The sequence below is a fragment of the Meleagris gallopavo genome, chromosome 2, assembly GCF_000146605.3.
Source record: "Meleagris gallopavo isolate NT-WF06-2002-E0010 breed Aviagen turkey brand Nicholas breeding stock chromosome 2, Turkey_5.1, whole genome shotgun sequence".
NCBI classification, from domain to species: domain Eukaryota; kingdom Metazoa; phylum Chordata; class Aves; order Galliformes; family Phasianidae; genus Meleagris; species Meleagris gallopavo.
In genome coordinates, this window is record NC_015012.2 from 30,628,830 (window position 1) to 30,641,374 (window position 12,545).

Sequence of the window (12,545 nt, forward strand, 5' to 3'; positions counted from 1 at the left end):
TTTTTTTTTTCCTTTTCACAGTAGACTAGACCTTATGGCACTGCCTTCAAAGAGGGAAGACTTATTTTCAAGTCACCATGCAGGGAGGAGAAAAGAGCACAGAAAGATACTACAGCAGAAACAACTACAACAGAAGCAGCTCCACCTAACACCTTCCCAGTCTTGGTTTTTCTTTAAGCCCATCAGTAACTAAGAAACTGCAAATTACCAAAGAATTCCACAGTTCAGCTACAACTACAAAGTTCAAATTGCAGCAAGAGTAATTCAGGTTAGACAGAACACACACAAAAATGTAAATTATCCAAGTTTGATTACTTTTCCCATCTTCAGAGTAGCTGGGTATATATAATGCTTTCTATTACTTTCTCCCAAACTGCAAATTTGCTTCTAAGTGGACTGATCCTGGGTGTCTCCATCTCCACCTTCTCTTGAGGCTTAAATACATACATTCCTTTCAGTTTTTATTTTTTTGTATGACTTTATGCTTATAAATGTCTGATTGTTGGCTTTCCTTCTAGGCTGTCTTCCTTTTATCTTTATATCCTTCTACAAAATATCTTTTTAGCATCATGCAGTAAGCTAAAGATGTAGCACAGAAATCCACCTGGACAGCCAAAGGAGGACCTGGGGCCACCAAGCGCTGTGGCAGTACTCTAAAATCCCCTTGTTGTGCCAAATTTTGTACATAAAATTGCCAAGCAACTCCTGGAAACAAACCATGTCTTATGTAAAAGAGGAATACAATTAAATATCAGTGCTCTCTGTCAATCTACCAAACTAGAAAATACATGCTGTGATCTGTTTAGCTCTAGGCATGTCAGTAGGACACAAGCACCTGCAAAAATCTCAGCACCATTGAAAGCACTGCCATAGCTCATCATTCATCACAAGCCCATCTGTGATCTGCCTCCAATGCATGAGAGATGTTTAAAATTGCAAGGAAAAGACCCAAATCAGTTAACACAAGGTTGTGGTTTGGCATTATAGCTAAATAATAATGTTTAGCAGTAGAACTTCTGCCTAACTCTCATCATCTATTCCTCTCTTTAATAAAAATATTTAGTGCTAACCTTTTCTTCCAAAGTGTTGGTTTAAGCATCTGCAAATATCTGAGAGTCAGAAGACATTATCTTAACAAGAAGATTTGCTTTGGTAAAAACCATCACTGCTTCAGAAAGTAGATACTAAAAATTACTTTATTTTTAAAACCACATAGAACTGCACCATCTAGCACCTAATATACTTTGTAGATGGCATAAAATCAGTTCCAAAAAATATATCAAATATCTTGGTTTTATTAACAGACACAAATAAATGAAGTAAGTTAGATTTAGACTCGGACTGGCCTTCAGTTTTTCACAGCTCTTCTTTACTTCTGTTTTAAATGTAAGTGTCAATGCCATACCTTGCTTCAGATGTTTTCCCCAATTGACTGTGTGAATATAATCCAAGCCCAGAGGATCTAAAGTATTTGGTATGTCTTGGCAGTCTAACCTGCCATTTCAATTCACTAGACCAAATTCTCACATTGCTGTGGCTGATGATTAACCTTGATTTTCAAATACTATTAAAATACTCTGAATTTAGACAAGTAAATCTGAAAAAAACAAAATGCACCCTACAACTACTGAGCCTATTTTCAAACATATGAAGATTACCTTCCTTTAGTATTAATGTTCCATTTATTACTTACTTAAGTTTGTTGTCTTTTGTTCCTCACAAGCCACATTTTGCATCTTGCCCTTTCTTACTGATCATGCATATTTTCAAAATAATAATCCTTTTGACTCCAATCCTATTTTTTGTACCATTTCTTCTTAAATTCCAATAATGCCTTATCCAAATTAATCCATTCTGTGCTACCCATACAATCACTTCAGCAATGTAAATTTTCTACTCACTTTTTTAAGAACAGTATTAATTTTCATTAATAACTTTTCTTTTTTTTTTTTTTTTCATTTTTCATTTTCCATAGGGTCCTTCCTGCTCTTTGACAACTTACTGAAGTTGCTTTCTTGGAGTTCAAGTATTATTTGTCTTCTCACTCCTGTTCTAGGAACATCAAAACCTACCGTTTCGTAGTTAACTTCCATCGTTGCAATCTCATATAATCCTCACTACTTGTTAAGATCATCTAGAACATGTCCCTGTTGGTTCCAAAAATATCCTCAACAAACTGCAGTAATTGGTTGGACAATCTCTGCAGTTTTTATTTTAAAGTAGGTGGCAATTTACAGTACAAAAAGCCCCTTTGTTTTTAGATGCCTGGAGAGTAACATGCAGTTATATTTAATTAGGATCAGGATTAATCTCAGTTCTCTGCTCTAGGACAGACTCTACTGTCTTAGTCAAATCTTTATTTCTTTGTGTATATGGAAAATAATATTTTCCTCTGTCGCATACATTTTGTGAGGCTTAGTATAGTGAATAATGGGATCCTACAACAAACTGACACCTGTGGGGTGTTCCACTTGGATTCATCTATTTGTCTTAGTGAAAATGTTTCTGGCTGGCACCATATTCTCCCTGTCAAATATTTTTATCAGTCATTGATGCATTCTTTAGAAAGAGATGATTCATATTTCCTCTTCCACACTGGGAGCTTAATAACTGAATAATAAAGCCTGTGAGGAGTAATTGCATCAACAGCTGACGAGAAGTGTGATTAGTTAAGCTCTCCTCCAATGCAGTACCTCCTTTATAGAGCCACAAGTGTGAAGGAAGTCAGGAGGCACAGAATAAAAGAGAAACGGCTTGAATACATCAGTGATATCTTCTCAAATCTGGAAAAAATTTACAGATGCCATCATAAAGCGTAGGTTATACGTCACATCGAGTGAATGAGCTTGATGATTTAGGAGCTCAGTTTCATATTACGAGTAAAGCCTGAAAAAGCAATATAGAAGGGGTCACAGTTTCCCTGTGGCAGTTGTCATCACTGTCAGCTTGTTATTTTGGGTCATGCAGTGGTACTCCCATTCTCAAGGGGAAGGGCAACAGAAGACTGGCCTTCAACTCTGGGGGCAATGGAAGAGCTGCAGGGCTTCAAAGCCATTCCTGGCAAGGCTGGGGCAGAAAGCAGCTTGCTCCCATCCACCTTGGAGCTCTTGGACACTGTAACTAGGCCCACTCTCACATAGGCAAGTGAGTTTTTTTCATAAAGCCATCAGAGACCCTTTTAAAGTAGCTGCTGCATTCAAGGAAGCTTATTCAAAAGTGGAAGCCCTGTCTGACAGAAGAAAGCAGCTGCAGGATGCTTAGCAATTTGCTCTCTCAAATTTCTAAAGGCATTGCTCCCAGTCAGTATGTGCTACAGCACAACCTACATTCAAGAGGGCCATGTGTCAATACCTAATTAGAGAACAGGCATTTTGGATGCTCTCTTGTTTCCAAACACTTCCACTCTTGCTGCACATGTAGCCTTCAATCTATTTAGATTCATTTGTTGATGCTTGTAATTGAATGCTGAATCATTTTTTTCCTTACAGCCTCTCCCGTGAGAGAAGGCAGTGCACCACTGTTAGCAGACAAAAATAAATGAGTAATAAATGTTGAGTGAATCTGGAGAAACCTCAAAAGCACTTCAGTAAAATGCGGGGTGAAGGAATCTCTTGCTCAATTTTCTTCCCAAATTATAACATGCTATCTGATACCATCTAGAAGGAAAGATTTGAATACCTGTTCATTAACTGTAATGGTAAATTATTTTAACCACAGCAGTGTTTTAAAAAGTAGAAAAGATGTGTCCAGTCAAATCTTTATGTAAAATCTTCTGTTCTCTGCTTGTATTGATGTCAATTAAAATCTCAGAAAGAAATATATGGAGCATCTCTCTGAAGCATATTTTGTGCACATCATCAACAAGAAAATTGTTCAAAACACTTTCTAAATGCCGAACAGCCGAAGACTGTAGATACAATGTAACTTAATAAAATCTAGTTTCATTAAATTGAAACATTAGAACTGTTTCCGAGCAGGAATAATATTGTTTTGGTTAGAAATAATATTTACACAATTATGTGTCAGACTATAAGAAACAGGAGATTACATAGGATGAGGAACATGAAGGCACACCAATATGCCAGGGCTACTCTGAAAGCAATGCCTCCTATGTTATGATGTTGGCCCACAGTGTCAGAAGCAGATGTTGGTGGGATGGCAGTAGAGGTTGAACAATATTCTCAACAATATTCCATTACAGGTTGTTGCTGTGTGACAGATGACAGCAGAAGGGCAGTCTGACAGAATGCTGTCTGACATGGAAGTGCATATGAAGTAAAAGGGTGTTCATTGAGTTCCTCCATGTAGAAAAAATTCCACCCATTGACACACTTTGACATTTGCTGAACATTTATGGAGACCAAATTGCGGATGCGAACACAGTGAGGTGGTGGTGGTGTGCTTCAGTGGTGACAGTGGGTCACCTCCGCTGGTGCAAATTTTTATAAGCACAGCATGCAAGCTCTTGTTCATTGCTGGTGAAAATGCTTAGCTAATGGTGGTGACTTTATTGAAAAACAGTATTTCGTAGCTAAGAATTTGCTCTATCAACTAGTATTATGGTGCTCTTTGTATCTGTTGCAGTTTCCTTAGAAATAAATAGGAGGCATTACTTTTGGAGAAACCTAAGTAAATCGGAAGCATAAAAGCAACAGTGAATGTAATGACTTACTGCTGTACTTATAGTGTGACAGGAATAAGTGCAACAGCTACATAACATGCAAGAATAACTGCTACTGAGGTGTCTCACAGTGCAGATAAGCATGTTTTTCTGATGGATCGACCTACTGCTAGTTTGATATAGCATGCACTCATTACAAAGAGAACCACACAAGACCTACAGATCTGATATAGAATTTCTAAAACTGCTCAATATTAAATATAGGAAAAGCTTTTGTCAAAAAAGACTGACCTGACCGACCCCTAACGCTGACAAACAGCAAAGACAATATGATGCTAACAGAGTCTCTATGTTATTTTTTTTAAGGGCAGTATTTTGCTGCCCTTATACCACCCCTCAACACCAGTCAGTTCTGCGTGGGGACAACCAACTCTTCCCTACCCTTTCCAGACAGCCTCCCCTCTCTCCACCACCCTATTCCATCCACACATACAAAGTACAGAAGGCTGGTGTGCTTTAACGCTGTACATCACTAGGGTCACCTAATAACACGATGTAGTTACTCCACAGTACATACACTAATTAGTTTGTTTTTTTTTTTTTAATTTGCAGACTATGTTATTGAAGTTATGAATATGAAGTTATTGCTGCATGTGAAGGTAATTCAGAAGATCAGTACTGATGATCCTGACAGCTTTCTATTCTCCTAATTATATCATTAAATAGATATTATAACAACAGGAAAACTGTATGAATGTCACTGTGTGCATGTCCTTGTTACTACACCCTCTTGCTTGATTTCAGAGGTTTTCAAACCCAAGAATTAACTGAACTAGTTCATAATTAGTCCATTTACAATCTATAATTCTATTAACTTTCATTTGAAAAGAACATGCCCTTCAAAATGACAATTAATCATAGTTGGGAAGCAAGAAAATAAGGAATTCAGCATCTTTCTAACAGTTTGTGCCGACAGTCAGCCACCCTCACCACAGAGTACAGCGTGTGCTAGCACTCACTGATTTGGCTCTCGTTATGCCCATGGCATTTTTTTTTTTTAAATGAAGAAATTGATCTAAGCCTATCATTGTAATATATTCTCTCCATCTGTCCCTGATATCTAAGGCATCTATTCTGTACTTACTGCTATTTCAAGATCCTTCTGAAAGTCAGAACCATATATTAGTGTTCAACTTTCAGACTCTTAAGCAACATTCCACTTCCTTTTCCTTTCAAATTAACAAAAGGGTAGAGATTTTATTTGACACATATATACTAAGTTTATGCTTTCATAAATTATATATATAAAAACAATCTTTTTTTTTTTTGCAGTACTAGACATTTATCCAGTAAGTTATTGTCAGTGTCCATCTTTCAGGACATCACTGTCTGAGAGGTGTGTCTTGCATTATTTCTCCCTGATACATGATGAACTTGACCATTCTAAAATGCCCTTACAAAATCCCAAACTATAAAGTAGTGCAGGTTATTTTCAAACCATCATGTGAGTATTTAGAATATTCTTATGTGTAAACATCACAAACATTCTCCTAGAGAAGAATCTATATTAGATACGTACATATTTATGTGCATATGCAGTAAAGAATGCAAAAATAGTTTTAAGAACGTCATAAATACACAATGGTACAATGTTAAATAATGCTTAATAAATATTTAAGAACATAGAATAAGTAAGTAAATATTTAACCAACATGTAATTTTTTCATGCTCAGAAATTATCTGAGCATGCAGCCTTTCGAGAATCTTTTTCTCCAACAGCTGAATATCTGTCTCTTCCAACTCACTTGGAAGACTTGCAAATCCTGAGATTTGCATAACAAATCAAAAATAATAAATGTGCTTAACAAATTTAAGTTTTTTAAATAATTTTTTTCTAAATATTTCCATCTGGAAGGTAAAAAAAAGAAAAATAAAAAATCAGACTACTCCTATATTGAATTGCAATTTCCAAGTGTTTTACACTTGGAAGTGCTAAAACTCATTGTGTTTATTTAAAGTGTTTTTTTAGAGGGAACCCAACAGTCTAAACAGCTCTTCCTTACAACACTGCTAGAAGGTGATTCAATTCTTAGCAAATAAAAAACCAAACCAACGCTTTTAAAAGGACTGTAGTGCTTGTAACTGACAAAAGAGCACCTGGAAAACACACAGTGATGGAGCTTTTCACTAAAATTCGAACTCCTTGGGTTTACACAGAAAAAAATGCTCTAGGAATTACAGAAACATGACACAACTTACAAATGACATTTTCCCACCATATACCTTCAATTAAACTTCCAGTTACTTCCTCCTGAATGAAGTCAAAGAAAGTAATGTCTCTCAAATCTTGACAATATAGTATGAATACCCATATACCCAGATTCTCCCACAGACACAAAATCCTCCTCTCCAGGTACAAGAGAAAACTTCACGTACCATTGACACACTCAAAGACATCACAGCACTTGCCAGGTGTTCCATCTCCACGCGAGACTATTTGAGGAACGGAGCCTGCCTCGCACATGGGGAAACCACATAAACCAGAGAGACACTCGCATCTGAAACCAAAGAAAAGTAAGAAAACCCTGTCAATGAATAAATTCACACATAAGTGGGAAGAATAAGGAAAGGGAAAATGAAAAGATGTAGAATAAGCTTCAGTCTCAGTATATTCATATTTTAGAATCATCTTTTATTAGTACAGTGACCAAGATCATTTATCAACACAAAGTGCATTTGGTGAGAGGGAGAGAAGGGAGGGTGGCTTTTTGTTGTTGTTGTGTTTTGGGTTTGGTTTTTTTTGATGTTATAACTATCTGAACTTTGCTTGTCCAGCAAAGAAACAAAAAAGGTCGTATAGTACAACATCAAAACTTTAGTTGAATATTTTTCCAGATTGTTTAAAAATTGCTAAATTCTTTAATTTGAAAACATGTGCTTCTCCTTTTATTCTGTGAAAAACTGAAATTGATGAAATGCTAATAAGCAGTAACTGTACCTCATCAGAAGAAACTGTCCTCTCATTAGGAAACTGCATTACAGCTGTATTACAGTATTATTGTATTCTATATAATGAATAATTAAGGAGAGGAAGATATCATGGAGAATCATTACATCTAAGCCAAATGAAAATAATTGCAGGGTTTTTTTTTTTTTCATGGTGCTTCCTTTATCTGCAGAAGAGTAAATATTTAAATATTGTTGTTAGTTGATTGGATCATTTAAAAAACATTTTCTACTTGAAAATAATATTTCCTGAATTAAGAAAATATCTTAAAGAACTGGAGGACATAAAATGTGTTAACAGTTGTCTCATTTGTTTGACTCTCTATTTTATGTTTACCGTAAATGTTTAAAAGTCAGTGACTTAAGATGTGCACTGAGTTTACATTTAACAGAGTCCTTGCCCCAAACACTGGGCATACTACTGACAATGAGTCAATAAAAGTAGGAGACACAACAAACAAAGAGAAATATGCAAATATCATAGCCAAGCAACGTCACAGTATAGAACTTAAATTTTTTAATTGCAGATGACAAAATTTGTAATTAAAAAGTGTAGATTAATTTAGCATTCTACAAATACATGAGCTTCAAAAGGAAAAAAGAATTCAGCAGAAAATCCTTTAATTGTAAGTTAAAGAAATGAAAATAAGAACTCTATGTATTACTACTTCAAATACATCAAGTATTCCAAGACAATTCTGAATTTAAAACACTTTTTAGTAAGAAACATTATTGGTTTTTTACCAAAAAAAACAACCTTGCTCGATTTTAATCTTAAAAAAGAAGAAATTTGGTTCTCCTCTTTCAAGCAGGGTTCAATGAAAGAGGAAAAGACACCTCCCAATAGAGAAAGTTTTAACAGTTCTTCCTTTAACTTCACTGGCATTAGAAAAATATATTACTCTTCATTCTAAGGTATCAATGAAAGGAAATTTCCAAGTAGAAATAAAAGCTAGGTCAAGTAATCTCTCAGGACTTTTATTGTAATACCTGAAATGAGTTTTAAAATATTCTACTATAACAATGTGTTAGTGTAAGGGGATAAAAGACTCCTTGAAAAAATAGTATTATTACACCATATTTCACAATTCATTTCACAAATTCATCACATAAATAATTATCCAGTCATTAAATATGTCCAAATAAAGAGAAGTAGAATCACAGAATCATAGAATCACAAGGGCTGGAAAAGACTTCCAAGATCATCCAATCCAGCCACCCACCTACCACTACTATTTCCCCATTAAACCATTTCCCTTAGTACATCTAAATGTTTCTTGAACACCTCCAGGGATGGTGACTCAACCACCTCATTGGGCAGCCCATTCAAGCACATGATCACTCTTTTGGAGAAGAAATTTTCCCTAATGTTCAATCTGAATCACCCTGGCACAACTTGAGGCCATTCCCTCCAGTCCTTTTGTTTATGTGCAATATAATACTCCATGCACGTACTTCCTAAGGTATACTGACAGCTTTAAGATGTTTTTCAGAAATTTTGATAGCGCTACACTTGTCTTAACAGCAAAGGACAATGAACTAGAACAAAAAAAGTCAGGCTACAGAAATTTAAGTTTTATTTATCATATCTTTGATTTGAACAATTATTTTTTTCCTTACCTTACTTGCAAATACAAAAGAAAAAGGGAGAGATGGAAAGGAAATTAACTTTTTTCTTTACTATATGCCGTTTGCCTTCAGGGATGAGAGGGAAAAAAAAAGCAATACCATTTGTACTGCATGGAATTAAAAAAACCTGAAGGATTTGTGACAGCAGTTTACATTTAAGATTAGTCAGCCCCTTTCTTCTTCAGCTTGACAATGAGGGGATAAAGTTGGGATGGTAAAAAGCAGAAATGAAGGAAAAGATGTGGGATGTACAAAAGGCAGAGAGGTCCCTTCAAAGAAAATAAACCAACATTTATCCCTCGTTTTTGCCATTCTACAAATAAAAGCAGATCTTCTACCCAAGAGTACTAATATAAGGCCATGTATAATACCCTTTGGCCAAAACAAAGGAAAAAACTAACAGCACACAAAGATATATAAGTAATCTTACAGAAATCTGTACTAATATCTCACTTTTCCCCACCTCAATAAAGAGAATATACTAATTGAGACAGAAAAAACAATCAACAGCAAACGAAAAAGCTCTGAAATAAGTGCCTACATTTTCCTGAAGAAGAAAAAAAATCTTTAAAAATAAAGAAGTACAGACAAAATCAAAGCGATTTTAAAGGCTTAAATAAAAATACTGCATTTCACTTCAACCATCCTATATTAAACATACAAACAACCTCTCGGAAAATATGCAAATCAAAATAATTAAAATTCACATCAGCAGAGAAAATGGCAGACATAATGGAAATACAGCTGTGGATCTTGACTTTTCAAGTCCTGTGACTTGGGCTCCTGTCCTTTCTCTCACATGTTATCATGAATGACATGATTTCTGGGAGAATATGAAGTGGTTAGGTTAATAGCTCATAGCTTCTTTTGTTCTCCCACCTTCTCAGTCAACTACTTTTAACGATAAACAGTCTAAAAACACACACAAACAAAAACAAAACCAACAAATAGCTTACAGTAGACAATCTTCTAAAACATGAGCCAAAAAGATGTTTAGAAGATTGTTGGGAGTCAATGTTCCTTTCTGCAGAAATGAATCCCTCCCACTGAGAATAATGAAAGCTTAGCATATTCATTCAAAAACAGCAAAAAAGGTCGCAATAGTCTAATCAAAGAAGACACTACCCTCCAAAGTTTTGTAAGTTGACTTCCCATTTGGATAAAGAAAATCCATTCATGGGAGAATGTCAAAGCAGCAAATAGTCTCAGATAGATTTTTAAATACTCTGCATTCTTTTACTAGCACTGCTAGGAAAATCTTTGACCATCTTCCAGGCTATTAGCATAGAAAACATTGTTTTGGAGACAGAAGTCTTTCAAGAAGAAACCCAAGGAATTCTGGTAGCTGAGCACAGTTGAAGCACTGCCAGAACAATAACATCTGGAAATTTTGAATAAGTGATACAGTTCTTAATAAGAGAGCAAAATCAGCTTTATACCACTAGATTTTTATTTTTCTTTTCTGAAGTCTTTTAGAGAAGACAGATGGAAGTTTTATTCCAGTTTTGGCTTCATCACATGCAGCTATCCATGTGCAGAGTTGTATCTTAGCCTAGTTATTGAGCATTAGGTTTGGAGGAAATTTAGTAGGCCAGACTGTGAAAAGTCTGTTGACAGTGGCTGCGATCCCTCACGAAGTAATTTCTATGAAATTCAGAAGTTCAGGCTGCTGATTTGTAAGGCACAATGTTGCCTCTGAGCTCCTCTTTCTATAGTCATAAATTGTCTAAGGAATACACACACAGCATAAGTTTCTTTAAGGACAGCTTCCAAAAGAGATGATAACTTTACATGTTGTTTTGTCTCTCAGCACAGAATAGAATAATAGAATCACAGAATGGCTTGAGTTGGTAGGGACATCAAAGATCATTAAGCTCCAACCTCCCTGCAACAAGCAGGTTGCCAATTCTAGATCAAGTACAAGATCAGACTGCCCAGGCCCCACCCAACCTGGCTTTGAATACCTCCAGGGATGGAGCATCCACAGTCTCTCTGGGCAGCCTGTTCCAGCACTTTGTCACTCTCTCACCACTCCACCCTGACATCTAATCCAAATCTTCTCTAGTTTAAATCATCCCCCCTCATCCATACCATCCAAGAAGATGACATTTAGTATCTCACTGTCAAATACCTTATTAAAGCAAAGGCTCTAAGCAAACACACTCCTCAATACAGCAGCACATACCCTAACAGGAGATGTCAACAAGGAGGAATATGTCCTTTTAGTAAGTAAGAACAGTCCTACAAGAGAATACAGTCTACTAATAAGAGCCCAGAAAGAGAAAAAAAGTGAGTCAAACAATCATCCAAGAGAGATCACAGAGCACAACCTGAAAAGGTGGCAGAATATCCAGGAAGGAACCAGAGCGTAGCTCAGAAGTCAAAGGTACTGAATTTTGATGGGAAAACTGAAAAAATAGAATCAATTCAACTGGTACAAAGGAAATTTCTCCAGTCCTTCAAGTTAAAAAGTAAAAAAAAAAACCACCCTAGAAATTTCAAAAGCTGAGCAAAAGTAATTTCAGCAAATGAAGAGCATATAAAGGACTAATTTCAGTAAATAAAGACTACTCTCAAAATCCAACTGTGTTCATTAATGTTTTGCAGATAGAAAAAGACCAGCTTCAGTAATACAAATAATCAATTTTTTTTCATTTGAATTTCCTTCAGTTTTTGAAGTTCTTTCAGCAGAAATAATTTTGTCACTTGTTATTTTGTTTGGTTATTTGCTTTTTTTTTTTTCTTTTTTTTCTTCATTTCTAACATTATTTTCTTTTTTTTTTGTCACCAGAATTTTAAAAATGAAAAAGAAAAATGAGGTATTTGTAAATGACAATTTTTATTTGAAACCTAATTATCTCGGTTCATTTACTTCTGTTACTAAACAGAAAAGAGAGAAGGGCTTACTAGCCTCAAAAAGCTGTTTTGATGGTAGGATCAAAGAGATCCTACCAAGCATAAGGCATAATGGCTATGAAAATAAGAACAGGCACTTGAAAAAAAAAAAAAAAAGAACATAATACCAGTGAATGGGGAGGTTGGAATGGGAGTAAAGGTTGGGAGTGGGATATTTATTTTAAGGATCAAAACAAAATTAAGTCTGATACTGGAGAAAATCAAGTGGTACTTGAGAAAAGCATTCCTGAAGCATACATCACATTCCTGTGCAGATCTTATCACAAAAGCCTCTTCTTTTTTCTTCCCTGCAGGACTCTAGTACAATTTATGTTACCATAATTAGCACTTACGTTAGCTAAAGGTACTGGAGAAAATTACCACAGATCTGTCA

General features: G+C 35.6%; 1 protein-coding gene across 1 annotated transcript in view; it reads right to left on the reverse strand.

Moving 5' to 3' along the window:
* Nucleotides 1-7,023: 7,023 nt before the first annotated feature.
* The window catches only part of LOC104909625 (cysteine-rich motor neuron 1 protein), a 105,399-nt gene continuing 99,877 nt past the window's right edge, over nt 7,024-12,545 (reverse strand). The window contains exon 5 of the mRNA XM_010706861.3: nt 7,024-7,179. Within this exon, the coding sequence (XP_010705163.1) occupies nt 7,050-7,179 (130 nt within the window). The 3' untranslated portion in view covers nt 7,024-7,049. The remainder of the gene's footprint in view (nt 7,180-12,545) is intronic.